Consider the following 18,589-nt stretch of genomic DNA (forward strand, 5'->3'; position numbering starts at 1 on the left):
ATTTTATTATTATGCTGCTAAAGGTAGTTATTCTTTATGAAAGTTTTAGCAGATGTATTCAGCTGCTGAGAACAAGTAATAGCAGCGGAAAGGGCTCTGCATCAAGGTGTGAAGCAGACAATCGTCTGTGGGAGCCCCTTTTATTGACCTGTTTGAGACCAAGTGGAATCTTGTTTGCCAGTTTATTGTTCACCAATGCACGGTCCTGTAGCTTGGGCTGTTGCCTGATTAGGTCTTGATTGTTATGCCTTTCATCCCTTTGCTATGGTTCAGAAAGTCATTAATGAAATAGTGACTGTAAGTTATCTCTTGCTGTTGGTTATCCAAGGTGTTCAAGAAAGACTTGAGTTTCCAGTTTCATTCAGTGCTGGATAGATCTGCTCCTACTTCTCCCTATCAGGAAAAATCTCCGGAGATAGCCAAGAGAGGAAAGGTTCTATCGCAGTCCCACAAGCTGCACATGTCACATGGACATTTTCCAGGGCTCCTGTGAGCTCAAGGCAAAATTTTGCAGGAAGCCTGTTATCAGTGCCAAGAGAGATGTGTGCAAGTGGTCACTGTTTAGGTCCTGGTGCTGTATTAATGGGTTTCCCAGCACTAGTACCTCTATGAATAACATTAAAAGGGTTCTGTTTTTTCTGTGAATAACATTAAAAGGGTTCTGTTTTTTCTCAAGCATGAGAAAAAGTTCTTGGTAGCAGCCTTTAAGGCTAGAGGGCCATGTTGGCTTCAGCGCTTGGGCTTGTCCAGGGACAAAGACATTTAGAGGTCTTTTAAGGTGTTAAGGTGGAGTTTTCCAGGTCTCTGATACTCACTATACCTTGGAAACTATATGAGGTTCTCAGGTTAATCATGTTGCCTCCCTTGGAACTTTTACAGCAAGTTCCTTTTGAAGAGGTTTCTGTGGAAACTCTTCACAGTAGCCTTAGCTACAGCTAAGAGAGTGAGGGAGCTACTGGCCTCGCCAGTTAAAGTAGGCTTTTCTAACAAAAGTCAGTTCTTTTCCTTTTGCTTTATTTTGGTCTAGAATGGTTTTAGGGCTAAGCCCTCTACCTACAACAGACTTGTTACCCAGCTTTGAATTGCTAGAAACTGAAGAGTTTGAACACATTGTGGGTCCAATAAAGACTGTAAGATTTTGCCCTAAATTGCACTAAAGATATTAAAGCTGATGTAAAGAATATGTTTGTAGTGTTCAGAAGCCAGAGCTTCCAATGAGTAGGAATGTAATGTCCTTTTCTTAAGGTCTTTGGTTAAAGACTGTCAAGCTAATTTGTATCCTTAATGGAAGATAAAGGCACATGACATGGGAGCATTGGCTACAGCTTTTAAATTTGGAGAGAACCTATCCTTGGACAATTTACTGGAGTCACTCAGTGGTGTGGTGGTTCTGTAATTATTTTGATTTGTCTTCTTAGTGCAGAGACTCAGTACAATTATTGCAGAACATTAGCTCTTTTGGTTTTTGCAGGGAGTATTATGTCCTGAATCGATTTGTAGCCTTTTTCTGCCTACTGCATTTGAGACCCGGTTGTGGTTTCTGCAGAGCTTTTAGGGACTCACTGTTAGTATAGGAAGTGTACCTTCTTGTATGTAGATACCTGTAAGTTATCCATTGTTGGTTCTTCAGGGTTTTGACACTTTAACTCTACCCTGCCATTTTGCTGAGGGGAGCATCCTTTAAAGAGACCTATGGTAGTTTCATGATGAGATTTTCTTACCTGAGTGACAGTCCTCCCACGGTGGCAGTAATAACCGATGGATTGGATTCACTGGGTAAACAAACACTTTTTTTTTTTTGTACATATTGTGTTATTAAGTAGTATTTTAAGGGTTGGCTGATTTCCACTTTGCCCACCTCTTTTTCAAATGTGGGGATCAGCTATATAATGGAGAGGTAATTTTCATTTGAAAAATATAGGTACTAAATTTATTATTTATTTTTAAATACCTTTCCATTATACAATTTGCCCTCCCTACCTCCCCACATTCAAAGTGGACAGAAGCAGACTGACGGCTACAAGTGTTTGTACCTGTCGGCCCCCTAGTGGGCGTGGGGGAAGAGATGATAGTAAGCGGATATTCTTAGTATTCTCGTTTTTCTTTTGCAATTCGTCAGACTCCCACTGGCACGGAAGTAAAAGCTATATACTGTAATAGAGGGGTAAGAATTTAAAAAATTAATAGTAAATTAAGCATTTATTAATAAAACATTCTCAACAATAGTTCACCACCAAAAAGGAAGAAAAAATTAATATTGACAAGCCAAATGTGTCAGTAATACCATAATTGTGTAAAACCAAAAAGCACAGATGAAATTACTCTGCTCCCCCCCCCCAGGAATGTCTTGATATAGGGGGAAGAAATTTATACACAATATCAAGAAGTTATTGAAATTAAACCAAACTCTAATCTCCAAAAACAATGGTATTAACTAGATAGGATTAAATACCAAAGGAAATAAATTCCACAGTTCAAGATTATTAAAATGTTCAGTTAACACCTAATAGAGATAGAACAATTGCAATTGATCATAGTCCCCATTGTGGATGCCATAAGTTTTTCACTGAACTGTAAAACCTCAAATTGAAACCCAAAAAATAATTGATAAGTAATGAAAAGTAAACATCCAACACTACAATGAAAAATACCAATATAGATCCAAATAGATGCTTTAAAAGAAACATTGCAAATCATTATGTCACCATAATCTGACACCTCTCTCATTAAGTTTTTAATTCATACTGTGGAATGTAAATAGAATTCAAATCAGAATTTGTTCTAACTGATAAGCAGATTAAAAGTCACCAGTTGGCCCAGTCAGCCCATGAAGACTGGTAACAAACATGGAACTGCAATTATGTAAGTAATTCAGTCCTACATTTCAGTATTCTGCTGTAATATTACATGTTCCTGGAAATAATGATGTATTTGTTAGTAATATATATAGCCAGCCAGACTTTAATATTATTCTAGTGTACTGTACTAGATTTACAGTCATTGCTGTTGCTAAGTAATTTCAACTTTCTTTGGAATTCAAACTGCCAACCACTGACAGATTGGTCATAGAAAAAGAGCACTGAATTGATAACAGTGTATCTTTATGAAAAATGATGGAAACACATTCTCTTAGCACTCATATAGATGTCATCAGTTGATACATCTCTATACTCTTATCCTATAGTAAAAATTTGAATGGCATGAGTCTGATGATTATTATCCAGCAGTAATAGTTCCTTTGCAAGCTCAGTCAGGTAGTTCTATTGCAATTATCAGAACTGATTTATCAAAAATACAGAATTGTCTGTTTAAGGAAATGATTAATTAATCTGTTTACAAACTTTTCCTTTCATAGATGAAAAATTTATAAGAAATAATTCTTATCAAAACACTGTAATTGGGTATGCGTAACCAAAATTTAAGAAAGAAGTCATAAAATGAAAAATAGTTTCATAGAAACTGTCTAGAGCATAAAATATACCACAGTTAGAGAAATCTGGCAAAAGTTTAGAAAAATTAATGGATGGATCAAGCACCGAGACATGCCTTAACCCTTAAGCGATGGCTGGGCGTTTTTGATCTCCAATAATTGTGTATAAAACTCTCTGGTCCAGCTCATATGACTACTGTTATTTTGTGCCATAATATTTGAACATATTTTGTAGAAAAATGTGCTTATCACTTAAATGGGCCATAAATGACTATGTGGCAACATACACACTTCAGATCAGGATACAGGGAGATTAGTGTGACATGAGATTTCATAGGGGAATGTATTACATCTCCCTGTCCCATTATATCTTGTATATATATGCCCCTAATATACTCAGGGATTGCTGTTGGTTTTAATTTGTATCTTTGTTTATGATATGTCATCTGTAATTGTAATTTTGCAAAGTAAAGTACAAAAAAAATTAGAAAACATTTATAACTTCACTAAAAGTTACTACATTTCATATCTCAGTAGTACATCATAAATATTTTATCATAAATATACTCAGGGATTGTTACTGATTTTAGTTCTTATTTGTTATGGTATCATGTGAGCTGTAATTGTAATTTTAAAAAATAAAATGAAAAAGACATAAGAACATGTGTAATTAGTGTATTTTTACGAAATTAGTGTATTTTTACGAGTGTCCTAGAAGAGAGGCCCCGAGTAGGTTTAGAAATATTCACTTTCAACTTCTCATGGAAAGTACAGAATATTTTTTAGAATATTTTGTTTTGTACCATGTGCATTTGGTATCATCTCTCTCTCTCTCTCTCTCTTTTCAACCTTCAAGTTTGCCCGGTCTCTGGGTATTTTCAGTGTATATTTGGCCCGTCCTGTAAGGGTTCATGTCTGTGGGCACAAAGCTCTTGATCCATATGCAATGTTAGTGGGCAGTGAGTTCACAAGCCATATGCAGTATCAAATATACCTGGAAAACATTTATATAAATATTTAAAAAAATCATGATGAACACTCTTGTGTACATAAATGAAAAAGTCAGAGAAAATAAATTTGAAATGGCATATCTACATTGTAATGTTTTATCATTGAAGAACTAGAATTTGCCCTTTCCTCATGTAGTAGCACATCTCCATATCAATATCAGTTTTCACTAATAAGCACATAGCCCCCATAGCCTAAAGTTATATACTCCAGTTTTCAACCAACTTTGGACAGTTTCCAAAAGAATGGCAACAAAGTGATACCAGTAAACCAAACCAAGCAAAGATCCTAGTAATCCACCAAACTATTTATCATTATCTCAACAAGCTGTCTATTCAAAGTGATGGAAAAAATGGTGAATTCACTATTAACATGGTGCTTAAAGAAAATAATATAGTCATCCAAACTCAATATGGGTCACTGAAAACTAGATCTAAACTTGACTCACTGTGTCACTTTGATGATCTTATTTAAAATGGATATGAAAAGAAATAACTATTGCACTATCTGGAATGGTTAGCAAATTACTTGTAGATATGCTGTATTGACGACTATACGATGGTATCAAAGCCACCCACCATTATTCTTGAGAAACTTTTCATAGCAGACTGCACTTTTAGGTACAAATATATTCCTAAGAAACTTTCCATAACAGACTGCACTTTTAGGTACAAATAATATTTATTCAGATGTATAAATTAGAAAATGGTATCCCTGGTAGAAAATGGTATCCCACTGGGAAGTGTTTTGAGTTCACATTGTTCTTCCACATATGACTTACCAAGTGAGATTAGAATTAGTTTGTATATGGATGTCTTGACAGTACTCTATCTCAAACTGATGATGAGCCCACGTACTGTATTCTTAATAGCGTCACCTGCAGAAGGCTTCCAGTTCTCTGCAGAAGCAGCGAAGCAGTCTTGTTTTATGAATATATCAGATGGAAAAAGAATTATGACAAAAATGAGAGAAAATCTGATACTTACATGCCAAACGTAAAGTTCTTAGGTTTAATCTTTCATATGCACTTGAACAGGAAATCACATATTGCATATATAAATACCAAAGGCAGAAATGCATTGGACCTGATAGAGGGCTATCACATACAACTTGGGGAACTGACCGGTCAACCCTGATGTTATAATATAAAGCAACCTCCCTATCTATTTTAGACCATGGAAGCCAAATATAAGGCTCAGCATCAGACTCAGAATTAAAAAGGTTAGGTTCAGTTCACTATGAAACCCTTAAAACCTTCATTAGAGCATTGAAGTTGTTCTCATGCAAATCTGTCCAGGTCAAAAATGGTGGATCTTCACTAGAGACATTTTATTAACAATTTTCCACCACCATTCCCTATACTGTATAGAGGTAACAGAGCTTTTTAAGTCAATAAATGCCAACAGAATTCATCCATCTAGAATTTTCCCTTCCTAGAATTAGCATTAATTACATGTTTGTATACATTTGTACTAACCATCTAGAAATTTTGCATATATGTACCCATATCATAACAACATACAGAACATATAAGACGCAAAGGCCCACATTACACAACCTGCATGGATGGATCCAAATCTCTTCCATTGTAGAACTTCTTGGAGTAACTTCTAATGAAACAAGGCAAATCTCATTACTCAATAATGAATCTGTTTTGATAACAGAAATGTTTGCAGTATGGTCAGCAGTTAAATTACTATCATCAACCTCAGAAATTTATAACATCAACCTCAGAAATTTATAATTTTCAATATCTTCAGAAGTGCTCAGAAGCTGTTCAAAATTGTCAAAATCAAAATCCTTTGTTCAACAGAGTAAGTTTTCATTTTACAAATGATATGAAGCTAGCATAAAACAGGTTTTGGCATAGGAAAAACCTATTTTTGGTAGCTGCTGTAAGTCCTCAAAGGAGTTACATTCTTGAGGTTCCCCCGGGGCTCCATAAGACAGACAAACCAATTACAAAGAATTCTCTTATAGTTGGTCCCAGCCAGAATAAGGCTTGTTGGCAATATAAAGGACTCAGGAGAGGAGGGCTCTCTTTTGTCCTACAATTACTACCTACGGTTCTCTACGTCTCACTCGCGGAGATGTGGCAACAGCATGAGTCAGCCATCTTCATTACACGCCAGGTCTGTGCAAGGTAAATGTTCACCCCAGTCCCATGCCTTTTCGTCAGGAAAAGTGGTTGGGTTTGAGGACTCACAACGGGTACCAATTTTTTTTATTTTATTTTATTTTATTTTTTTTTTTTTGTAGTGCAGTGTAGTGTAGCTGCTGTTCGTCCTCAAAGGAGCTTACAAAAGAAATTGATAAGTGACGAAATGGCTTAGCTCCTACCTAATAAATAAATCCCAGAAACCCAGAATAATTTTTGGTCCAAGGCATAGTCACAGGTTATTGACCATATCCTTTATTCCGGATACCAATGAGGTTTGGCAATAAAGAACAGGAAACAACATACGAACCAATATATGTATTATTCATTGTGGTGTGAAGGTGGCGTACCTAATTATGTCTGATCTGGCTGTGGGATTATTGTGCCTTCCCCACCAATATCTCAGGATGACCTCCACTCTTTTGGCAATAAGTGTTTCAGGAATTTTTTATTCAAGGTAAAGTCAGGTTATCACATAATAAGTTTCAATAACAAAATTGTCTAATATTAATGCATTAATGGTAATTCTCACTTTGTTAAAAAAAAAAAGATAGCACAGCAATTACAGCATAGTCTAGTGGTCTACTCCTAACTTTTCACCTTGCAAAGGGCCTACTCATTCCCAGTTTGAACAATATGAGCCTGCCTGTTAAAATTTTAAGGAACTATAAAACTTTTCAGTGGGTCGTAAAACTAAGTACTTAGCTTGATTGGTGTTATGAGGGGAAAAATAAAAGGGAAAATGTGTAGTCGAACATGATTTCTGGAGCAGAACTGGGGACTAGTGAACTCTTGGACAGGCCAGAGTATAATGAAGATGGCCAACTTATGCTGTTGCCACATCTGTGTGAGTGAGACATAGAGAGCCGTAGGTAGTCATTGTAGGACAGGAGATGGAACCCTCCTGTCCTGAGTCCTTAATATTCTATCACTGTGCCAACAAGCACTATTCTGGCCAAGAACAACTAGAAAAGAATTCTTTGTAATGGGTTGGTCTGTCTTAAGGAGCCTTAGAGGGACCATGAGAGTGTAACTCCTCTGAGGACGAACAGCAGCTACACTATAAAAAATGTTGAAATATATTGGATCCATATACCGTAAGTAACTTACCAAGTAACTGCATGCCTATTAGTTTCTAACTATCGTGGCAGCTTAAAATGTGAAATTTGTGGTAACGCTTTATTGTTTTGGTGTAGGTAACTAGGCCCTGCCCACTTTTGGGGAAGAACAGGTACAACACAGCTGAAGAGCTCAGTTTGTTTCTGCTAGTCAACAACTGATCATCGGTTGGTTGGGCAGCTCTTGTGTGAAATTTTGCCGGATGGTTGTGGCTTTGCCTTATTTGGTGAAGTATTCTTTTGGTTTGGTGGCATGCTAATCATCATTAGCTTAGCTGGTTCTCGATTTAGACGATTTAATTAACTGATTGTGACTTATTATGTCTGATTCTAGTTTGTCTAGTATCAGGTATTGCAGCAAAGGCTGTAGTACCAGACAAACTTCAGCTAAATATGACTCACACTACATGCCATTGCAGAGGACAGATGTGTTTTTTTGATCTTAAATGTGAAGAATGTAAAGATTGGGATCAGGGGAAGTGGAAAGTTTTGGACTCTCACCTTAACAAACTTCAGAGAGACAGGCAGAGAAAGGTGGCTTCCTGAGCCAAAGCTAGGAGTTTAGCCAGCCAGGTTTCTTCTCCGAAATCGGGTATTGCTAATATACCTGTTCCTTCTAGGCCTGTGACTGCTTTTTCCCCCAATACCAGCCCTCCTACTTTTCCAGCTACTCCATTACCTGGCTCCCATTCTTCCAGCCCCAATGCCATCGCCAGCCTCAAAGCCAGGATAGACTAGAAGTTTGGTCTTTTAGTGAACACCGTAGCCCAAATTGGGTCTTCTGTTAAGGCCCTGATGGACCAAATGAGTGTAATTAGTGTTGGTGCTAGTGCAGTGTCAGTGGAGGAGGTGACTACTCATCCCACCAATGCTCCTAGATAAAGGTCCCAGTCAGACTCTCCTAAACCTGGGAGGAGGCAAACCAGAGGTCCAAGGGAGGTCAGGGCGTTTGCCCACGGTTAGTTGCCCCCCCTCAACTGAGCCTGTTGTTCGTAAATCCCAAGACTTGGCGAACAGCCATTGCAAACGTGTCTATACGGGTGCGCATGCTCTGTCGCACAGTGACTCTGACTCCAGTGCAGACAGAGGGCGCACTAGGTGCTTTTTGACTTTCTAGGCCGTTGAAAAGGCATGTTCTGTCTGTTGTGCAAGCTTCTCCGCTTCCCGTAAGCTATCCAGGAAACAGCGCAGTCCTCTTCTCTTCTGCAGTTTTTGGGATAGTCCGGATGTGAATCTCATGAATCTTCAGTATTTGGCACTGAAACAGACTTTCTCCTTGAAGAAGCTGTCCGAGCGCCCAGTTTCCGAGTACACACTGTCCAAGCACTCAGTGTCCAGGTACCCAGTGTCCAGGTACCCAGTGTCCAAGCGCCCAGTGTCCCAGCGCCCAGTGTCCAAGCGTCTAGTGTCCGATCATACAGTATCCAAACGACCAGTGATATCCAAGCACCAATTGGCCGAGTATTCACCTGTGTCTGAATGCCCACCTGGGTACAAGTGTTCCCCTGTGTCCGAGTGTCCACCTGTGTCAGTGCATCCTCCTGTCTGTTTGGCTATTGGCGCATAGCCAAGTGTTCAGCGCCACTCCCAGCAGTTACAGATCCGTCATTGGAACCTATCCAATGCTGTTTAGATAGCATGTGTAGGACTTCTGCAGAAGCAGCCTTCAGTGACTCAGGATTTTCCAGACTTAGCTCCTTCCTCTATTTCATCGGATGAAGAAGCCATTGAACAGGAGCAACCTACTTCTGCTTACGTGGCTCTTCTGAAATACTACTTCTTCTGCTACTCTGTTTTTTCTGTCCAGCGGCCCTGACGTCTCCGAGTTCAGTCTTTATGATGCGACATCCTGCAGAGTCTGCCAGGCTACCCAAGATGGTCCTTTCTTCATCATCTAGGAAGGCTTTATCCAGTATTGATGGTTGGCTAGTAGAGAAGAGCGATCTTGGTAAGGCTGTTTTTAGTGCTCCTCCCTCTTGCTTGTCACAAAGAAGGTACCTTTCGTACATCACTGGGAAAGTACCTTCCTTTGGAGTTTCTACCACCTCCCAAGGGGACTTCATGAGTCTTATTGACTCAGTGCAGAGATCAGCGTTTAACTCCGCCAAGATTATGGCCACATCTTCGGAACTTGAGCGTTTAGTCAGGGACATGTTTAAGGTCTTAAAGGTCTTCAGTTTCTTAGACTGCTCAGAGGCTGCTTCCCTGGAGGGAGGCAGGTTTCCTGCCAGGCTGGGGAGCGGGCCTGAGGAGGAACTGAACCACAAGGGTGAGGGGGACCTTGGCTAAGAAGGTTGAGGACTGCAGCACTCTTCAAGAGAACTTCTTATCAGACTTGAAGAGAACTTCTTATTGGACTGGCTAGGAGTTCTCATGCACGGATAAGGCGATCAGGGATGGCTCTCAAGGGCTGGCTGCCTTATTTTCCATGGAAGTTCTCAGAAAGAGAGAACTGTGGTGCACGTTCATTACAAAAGGGGTCACTCCCTCTCAGAAGTCGGCTCTCCTGTTTGCACCTTTGGATCGATACACATTGTTCCCTCAAGCTACAGTAGAACATGTCACATCAGACTTGCAGAAGTTGACCCAAGATCTGCTAGTGCAATCTACCAAGTGTTCCAAGGAGTCAGGTTGTGGTACTTTGATCTCGTTCAGTGCAGGAACAGTCTCCCCGCTGCACAGCGGCCCTTTTGAGGCAGCAGAGCTAAGTTTCAGCCCGCCTGTGCACAAACCTGCAATCAGCCCAACCAGTTAAGAAGTCGTCCTCTAAACCTGCCTCTTGCAAGTGAGGATCCTGTCCTCTATGTGTCCCCATAGGAGCCAGGCTTCTCCATTTTTGAGACAAATGGGAAGCCAGGAATGCAGAACCCTGGGTAATCAAAGTCCTCAAGGAGGGCTGTTCCATTCTGTTCAAGGAAAAACCTTCTCTAGTCTCCTCACCCATCAGCTTATCAGCCTACTTAATAGGCTTGGAGAGGTTTTTGGCCCTGTCAGAAGAGGTCTCATACATCTACTCAGGAAGAGAGCTGTAGAGGTGGTTGAAGACATAAGCACAGAAGGTTTTAACAACTGACTGTTTGTCGTCCCCAAGTCATCGGGAGGTTGGAGACCTGTCCTGGGCTTCAACACACTGAACCTCTTTGTTCAGACTACCAATTTCAAGATGGAAATGAACCGATCAGTCTTGTCAGCCATTCACCAAGGAGACTGATGGTGATAGTCGACATGCAGGACATGTATTTCCATGTTCCAGTATAGCTGAACTTCAGGAAGTATCTGAGGTTTGTGGTCCAGGGCAGAGTCTTTCAGCTTTGGGCTCTGTGCTTCGGCCTCGCTACAGCTCTGCAAATATTCACCCGTGTTCTCGCCTCTCTAGTAAAATGGCTCCATCTCATGGATATCAACGTATGTATGTATTTGGATGACTGGCTTCTATGTTCCCCATCAAGAGCAAGATGCATGGAGGACCTTCAAAAAAATCTTCTCCTTGCCCAAGAATTGGGCCTCTTAATCAACACACGGAAGTCGCAGTTAGCCCCGATTCAATCGATTCTTGATTTGGGGATGAGGATGAGGAGTTGTCGGGTGTTTCCATCCCACAAAAGGATCCAATCTTGCCTACAGAAAGTAAGAAACTTCCTATCTTGCCCGTCCTGCTCACCCAAGGAATGGATGAGTCTGCCGGGCACCCTCTCATCCATCAAGAAGTTCGTGCCTTTGGGAAGACTACACATGAGTCCTGCAATTCTTCCTAAAGGCCAGTTGGCACAGGAGGACTCTTCCAGACTCCTTCATTTTTCCCATCACCCCTGAGATCAAGGAGGACCTCCGGTGGTGGCTCGTAGAAGATTTCTAATAGGGAAACCACTACATCCTCTGAACCCCAGCCTAACCTTATACTCAAGACACGTTGGATGTGGGTTGGGGGCTCTTTTAGACAAAATGGAAGTTTCCAGGACGTGGTCTCTAAATGAGAAACAGCTACACATCAGTGTAAGGGAGCTGAATGCAGTTCGTTTGGCCCTTCAGCATTTTGCAACATTAACATCCAACAAGACAGTCATAGTCCATTCAGACAACACGACTGCATTGGCCTATACAGGCAGTCCCCGGTTATCAGCGGGGCTCTGTTCCCGACGGCGTGACGACAACCGAAAATCGGCAATAATAGCACTGATCCCTGGTTAGCGGCCTCGATAACCGGTGATCAGCGCCGCCGATAAGAGGCAATCGGTGCCGATAACCGGTTATTGTTCGTCGCTAGACAATCGCCGTAAAACTGGATTGCCAGTAACCGAGGCTGCTGATAACTGGGGACTGCCTGTATCAAGAATCAGTTGTCTGGACACAGAACATTCGCACCAGAATTGTGACTCGTTTCAGCCGGGGCAAAGCAAACGTTCTTGTGGACAAGTTAAGTCGCTGCAGACAGGTTCTACCTACAGAATAGATCCTCAATCTGCAGGTGTGCACCGACCTGTGGAAACGGTGGGGAAAGCCATCGATAGACTTGTTTGTAATGTTGAAGAACCATTGCCTCCCCTTATACTGGATGAACCTGGACATGTACGCCTTCCCGCCGTTCAGCATGGTGAGAGAAGTCCTAACCAAGTTTGTATCCCACAGCAACACATTGATGCAAAAGTAGTGGTTCCTGGACCTTCTCAGCCTCCAGATAGACTTCTGCCTCAGGAACAAAGCCTCCTCAAGCAGCCTCACTTCCATTGGTTCCACCAATGGAATAATAATAATAATAATAATAATAATAATAATAATAATAATAATAAAAAAACTGTAATTACAAAATTTATACATGTCCATAGTAAATTATGTGATATTTTAAGCAAACAAATACTGTATCATTTCCCGATCTTTTGTGAAACCTTTGAAGAGAGGGGTGAGGGCAAAGCTGTCAAATATGTCAATCGTTGCCCACGTCATGTCAAAGGATATCTGGTACTCTCTCTCTCTCTCCTTTTTCCTTTTTCCTTCATAAATCATGAATTTCCATTTTAGATATCTAACGTAAATAACTCTCTCTCTCTCTCTCTCTCTCTCTCTCTCTAATAATTCATAAATAATTTAACTGGATATTTCAAGTAAGGACAATCTCTCTCTCTCTCTCTCTCTCTCTAATAATTCATAAATAATTTCACTATCTTTAGTGAGGACAACCCTTATCTCTCTCACTGTCTCCCTCTCCTCTCTCGAGGATTTACAAATGTTGCGTGTCTGTGAAAAAATAGTGTATGACAATTAGTAGGTTCCAGTGAAAATTTCACGTGTCTGTGAATTCGCGCAACTTGAATCGTGTAAGGTCAAGGTATTACTGTATTGGGAGACGAAGGATGGGGTATTCCTTCTGTTCATCTATCTCCTCGCCTTGATAAAGGTTGTTGAGTTCTTTTGGGAAGCCTGGGGGATGCAGTGTACTTGGAGTACCCACCAGTCGTTAATATGTGTGGGTAACAGAATTTTCTGATTGATTTTATTGCCCAGGGCAAGGGCACTTGCTGTATTTTGTAAGGCTTTGGCACCCCTTGGATTTAGAGACAACCCTCAATTTTACTGCCGCATCGCTACAGGTTGAGATCAGCTCCAACCAGATGCAGTATCTTCCTGCTGTAGCTCTCTCACAAGGTAAGCTTACAACAAGCATTCCACCAATGCTAGCTACTTTTCTATCCCAAATTCATCTCTATTACTGAGTGTTTTTGAGTAGTATATGTCCATTCATCCCACCACCTGTCAGTGTGGGATTCAGCTATGTAGTTACTTGGTAAGTTACTTAAATAAAAATGACATTTTTATAATAAAATAAAGTTTTGTAAATACTTACCAAATAACTAAATGATTGGAGCCCTACTTACCAAATAACTAAATGATTGGAGCCCTCCCTCCTCCCCTCTCATGGACATAGGGCACAAATGATTTGAGCTCTTCAGCTGTGTTGTACTTATTCTTCCCCAAGAGTGGGTGTGGTCTAGTTACCTACACCAAAACAATAGAGCATTATTGCGCATTTCAAATAGTTAAAAACTAATGGCTATGTAGTTACTTGGTAAGTATATATAAAACTTTATTTTATTATAAAAGTGTCATTTTCAGTAATTGTCAAGAATTGTGGAATGATGACTGACATTAATAGATTTCAACAGTTTACAGACAATAATAGATTTAAACAGTTTACACAAGCTTTTGGACTATGGTATTCTTCATTCCAAAGGGAATACCACATTGGCATATTCTGTCTTCAAATTGGTCACACACATGTGACTCATGTATTTGATGAATAATCCACATAATCTAATCCCTAAATGTAGGTAATGTGGATCAACACTAACAGTTGAACATATCATAGTGATTGTCCAGCTTTCAGCCAACAAGTACTGTATTGGAAACAAACCATTATAAGAAATTTTTCAGACTCAGCAACATTTTCAGTTTTTCAAATCATATTTAGCACTGTAATTGAAGTATATTGATTAAGAGTTAATATATTTCATCAAGAACAAATTATTTGGTCTACCACTTTTTGAGAGTTAAGAATGTTAACTCACTTGTCTGGTTAAACAAATGAATACTGTATTGATCATTCCAGGCAAGTGTTACTGTAAGTGGTATTACCAGCTGATCGCTATTACAAAATTTCATTTTGCAGGTGATTTTCGTGGAAGTGTCTCAAGAACTTTGTTACCTGCGTCTTTCGGATGGAAAGCACGTGTCACCTGTTGTAGTGTTGGTTATTGGACATCCCCCCAGGAAGTTTGGAGTTGGTGGTATTATTGCAGTGAAGGCGGTATGATATATCAGTTTGTTTATTATTGTTATTTTTGGTGAAAGACTGCATAGTTAGTTATTCAGCGTGAGTATTAGGCAAGAACCTTAGTTTTTGTAGAATGCTATTTACCTTTGCACTAACTGAAAAGAGCAAGAATCCTTGTAACATATTTAAAATTACATACTAGCATTCCCATGTCAAAAATTGTCATAAATCTAAAAAATCTGACCAAGGGGCCTCCATTCTGTACTAATGCAGGAACCAGTTTTGGGAGAGACTTGCTTTGAGCTGGATGATGGCAAGTGTAAATGTGGGGTTTGTTATCCGTAGGCAATTGTTACCTAGAAAAAATAAATGAATAAGCATGGCATTCTGTTATGTAGAAATGACAAATTTTTAAATTAATTTGTATTTTTCATTGCTAACAAACCTGTGGTCTTAACATTAGGATAAATCTTCTGGCACCAGCTGGAAACCAGTAAAAAATAATAGGAGCTGTTTATGCAAGGAATTGATGGCATCTGGCATCAGTCACGGGGATGAGGGAGGAAGTGGACAGCGACCTAGTCTTCAACCCTGCGACATATTTTTTTTTTTTTTCCAGCCCAGGGTTAACTAAAAGAGTGGTGTCTAGAGGTGGGCAGTAATTGTTAAGACCACAGGTGTTAGCTATGAAAAATACAAATTAATTGAAAAATTTGTTATTCATATGCGGAACAAACCTGGGTCTTAACATTAGGATAGACTCACCTTTGGTGGGAGGTCAGAGAATCTTGAACTGACTGGAGGTTCAGCACACCTGGTCACACTTCCTGGATAAGAGAATTCAAAGGAAGGAGACCCAAGCCTCTTGTTAGATAGATGGGTATCTAACAGTCAGACTTTGAGACTAAAACAGTGCAGATTCATTGCATAGGAGGAAGTTAAAGATCTATATCTGTTTAGATAAAAAACTAAGGTAGTCACCTAGACATGTTTGTTATCATTCCTCTCTCTCCTTGCTAGAGAGAGGGAGGGCTTGCTACTGAAAGCTGTATTCATGTAGAATATTAAATACTCTAACAGTAAGGATACTTCACTCACCTGCATCTACCAGTTCCTGCATAGGATGGATCAATCTTCCTACTGCCCATAGGTAGAGAAGAAAGGGAAAATGAAATAGACCATCCACTTCAATCATTTTCACTTTCATACCATCATCTTTGGCAAGATATAAACTGTCCCACCAGGGGCACTGGATGAGCTACACAACTTGTTGAGCAGCCATCACCGGACCCAACGAAAAAATGTCCAAGGACCTGTGGGCAACGTCCCTCAGGTAGAAGGATGTGAAGATGGTTTGGCGAAGCCAAGAACCTGCATTCAAAATCCTATGAACAGATAAGTTCTTGAATGCCAAGGAGGATTCTAGTCCTCTGTCATGTGCTTATGCATGCGCAGCATTGGCTGTAGAAATTGATGAGGACGTGTAGGGATGTCTAGTCACTTCATGTAGCCAAAGGAAATGGTATTCTTGGACACTTCTTGCTTTTTCTGGCCTGTGCTAACAAAAATTTTTTGGCACCTGGGTCTGAGGTGTTGAGTCCTTTTCAGATAACTACTCAGTGCCCTGTCAGGACATAGTGGTAACTCATCTGGATCGTTGTCAATAAAATCCCCAAGGGAAGGGATGGAAAAGGAAATAAAAATGTCATCATGGACCGAGGGATTTTGAGTTTTAGTATGAATTCCAGGACAAATTTGAAGGCTACTGACCCCAACCCCTGGTATGTTTAACATCAAAAGCCAGACCATGGGGCTCACCCACTCTCTTTGATGAAGCCAAGGCCAGAAGAAAAACCTTCTTGAGGGTCAACTTTCTGTCTGTAGACCTTCGTAATGGTTCTTATGGGGCTCGAGTGATACTACTAAGCACCAGAGTCAGATCCCAGATAGTTGGATTAAGTTCACTAGGAGAACAAGACTGTTCAAAACTTTTGAGCAGCATAGGGATTTCCCAAGAGGAAGTTAGGTTCATGTCTTTCAGATGTAGAACTAACCCCAATGCAACCCTATAGCCCTTAATGGCAGAAACAGAAAGGTGATTTTCTGTTTGGAGGAAGATCAGGAAATCAGCTATCTGTTGAATAGATGTACCAAGTGGAGAGAAACCCCGTCAGTGACACCAATCACAGTAGACGGCCCATTTTCCCTGGTAAACGGCTGAGGAAGATCTTCTGAGGTAGCCAGACTTCTCTTTCGCTGCTCTGTGAGAGAAACCTCTCACTCACAGGAGATACTGGACAGTCTCCAGCCGTGAAGAGATAGGGACCCTACTGATCAATGAGATATCCCTATATGAGGTTGACAGAGGAGGTTGTGCCATGAGGGGATCTCTGTCGGAACCGCTGAAAGCACCGATAGCAGACCCGGAAACCATTCTGCTTGAGGCCACAAAGAAACTACTAAGGTCATCCTGAGATTCTGAGAAATCATCACTCTGTTCAGGATGTGACAGATCAGGCCAAAGGTGGGAGGGGAATGCATAGACTTCCAGATTGTCCGATGGATGTTGAAGTATGTCCTCTGCCACGGTGAAGAAATCTGGAACTACTGAATAATAGACCTGTAGCTTCCTGTTGAACTTTGTTGCGAAGAGGTCTATCATTGGTCTCCCCCACAGATGAAAAAGCCTTTCCGCTGTCTCTTGATGCAGAGACCACTCCATCCCTAGGACTTGACCTTGACGACTTAGCTTGTCGGCCACTTCATTCCTCTCATATGGAATGTACCTGGCCGTGACATCCACTGAGTTGTCAATCGCCCACTGATGCAGTTGAACTGGCATCATGTGAATTTGACGCCACACTTCCTCCCTCATCCCTATGACTGATGCCAGATGCCTCCAATTCCTTGCATAAACAATTCTTATTGATTTTACCGGTTTCCAGCTGGCACCAAAAGATTTATCCTGATGTTAAGACTGCAGATTTGTTAGCTATGAAAAATGCAAACTAATTTAAAAATTTGTTATATTTAAGTGTTCGTTTGTAGTTTTGACAAATTTGTTGATTTAAATTTCTTATTTAAATGTTACATTTGTAGTTTTGACATTTCTTAATAAAGGTATTGTAAGCACCAAAATAAGCTTTAAAGAAATGAGTGGAAAAAATGTTGCAAAACTTTTGCAGCTGCAGATGGCCCTACAATCAAGACACCAACTTGCTAGTCATGTGTTTGCATTGAAGTAATTTAAAAGATTCATAAGCTGTGTAAATTGTAAACCTAATCAGTACTATCATTTCACTGGACTGTTTTTGATATATTACCCCTTTCTTTTATTAAATTTAAAATTCTGCAGATAAGAGTAAGAGTATCAGATAGTCTTCACTAGTGTGACATTCATGTCAGTAACAGGCATTTTGTACACTCTAAAGTAATACTTTGCAAATGGTTGTAAAATGTTGAAATGGTTTTTTACTTTTTATAATTATCTTCAGTTGAAATGGTTTTTTACTTTTTATAATTATCTTCAGTTGAAATGGTTTTTTACTTTTTATAATTATCTTCAATTGCAGTTTTAACTTTATGAAAGTTTGCAAGTTTCTTATTCAATAGAATATGTTAATATGTGTTATTCAGAATGAATCTTACCCGTTAATATGTGTTATTCAGAATGAATCTTACCCACTGTTAATGTTAGCTTACTTCTTTGCACCACTAGGTGCGATTAGCATTCAAAATAAAAGAATAAATGCTTGGCTGACCCTGACGGAATGTCTCCATATGTAATCACCTGTTCCCACCAGATGGTCCTGGAATGTTTACTTTCTTGTCAGAATTCTTCGTGCCATGCCCTGAATCAGCAGTAATAATTTTGATTATATCTGGCTGATTTTCTCTTGTATGGTGTCGTGCTTGTTTTCTGTTTTGCATTATGTCAGCTACAGCAGGCATAGATAGAAGCATTAGGCTTTATAAGAACGAGTTTTGTGTAAACCGAATGCATTGGTTGTGCATGATGGTCACACTGTGCTATCCTATCTGTAGGGATAATGAGTATGTGCGAGGATGATAGATTACACACATAATTCATTAGGGCTGGCTATAAGCCT

At 40.1% G+C, this 18,589-nt stretch overlaps 1 protein-coding gene across 6 annotated transcripts in view; it reads left to right on the plus strand.

Moving 5' to 3' along the window:
* The window catches only part of LOC136850230 (E3 ubiquitin-protein ligase TTC3-like), a 477,716-nt gene that overhangs the window by 87,024 nt on the left and 372,103 nt on the right, over positions 1-18,589 (plus strand). For all 6 annotated transcript variants that reach the window (XM_067123873.1, XM_067123870.1, XM_067123869.1 and 3 more), the window contains one exon: positions 14,376-14,513. Coding sequence is in view for 4 of the 6 variants with exons in the window: in XM_067123870.1 (XP_066979971.1) it covers positions 14,376-14,513 (138 nt within the window). In the remaining 2 variants the exon portion in view is untranslated. The remainder of the gene's footprint in view (positions 1-14,375; positions 14,514-18,589) is intronic.

The sequence above is a fragment of the Macrobrachium rosenbergii genome, chromosome 21 (assembly GCF_040412425.1).
Source record: "Macrobrachium rosenbergii isolate ZJJX-2024 chromosome 21, ASM4041242v1, whole genome shotgun sequence".
Taxonomy (NCBI): domain Eukaryota; kingdom Metazoa; phylum Arthropoda; class Malacostraca; order Decapoda; family Palaemonidae; genus Macrobrachium; species Macrobrachium rosenbergii.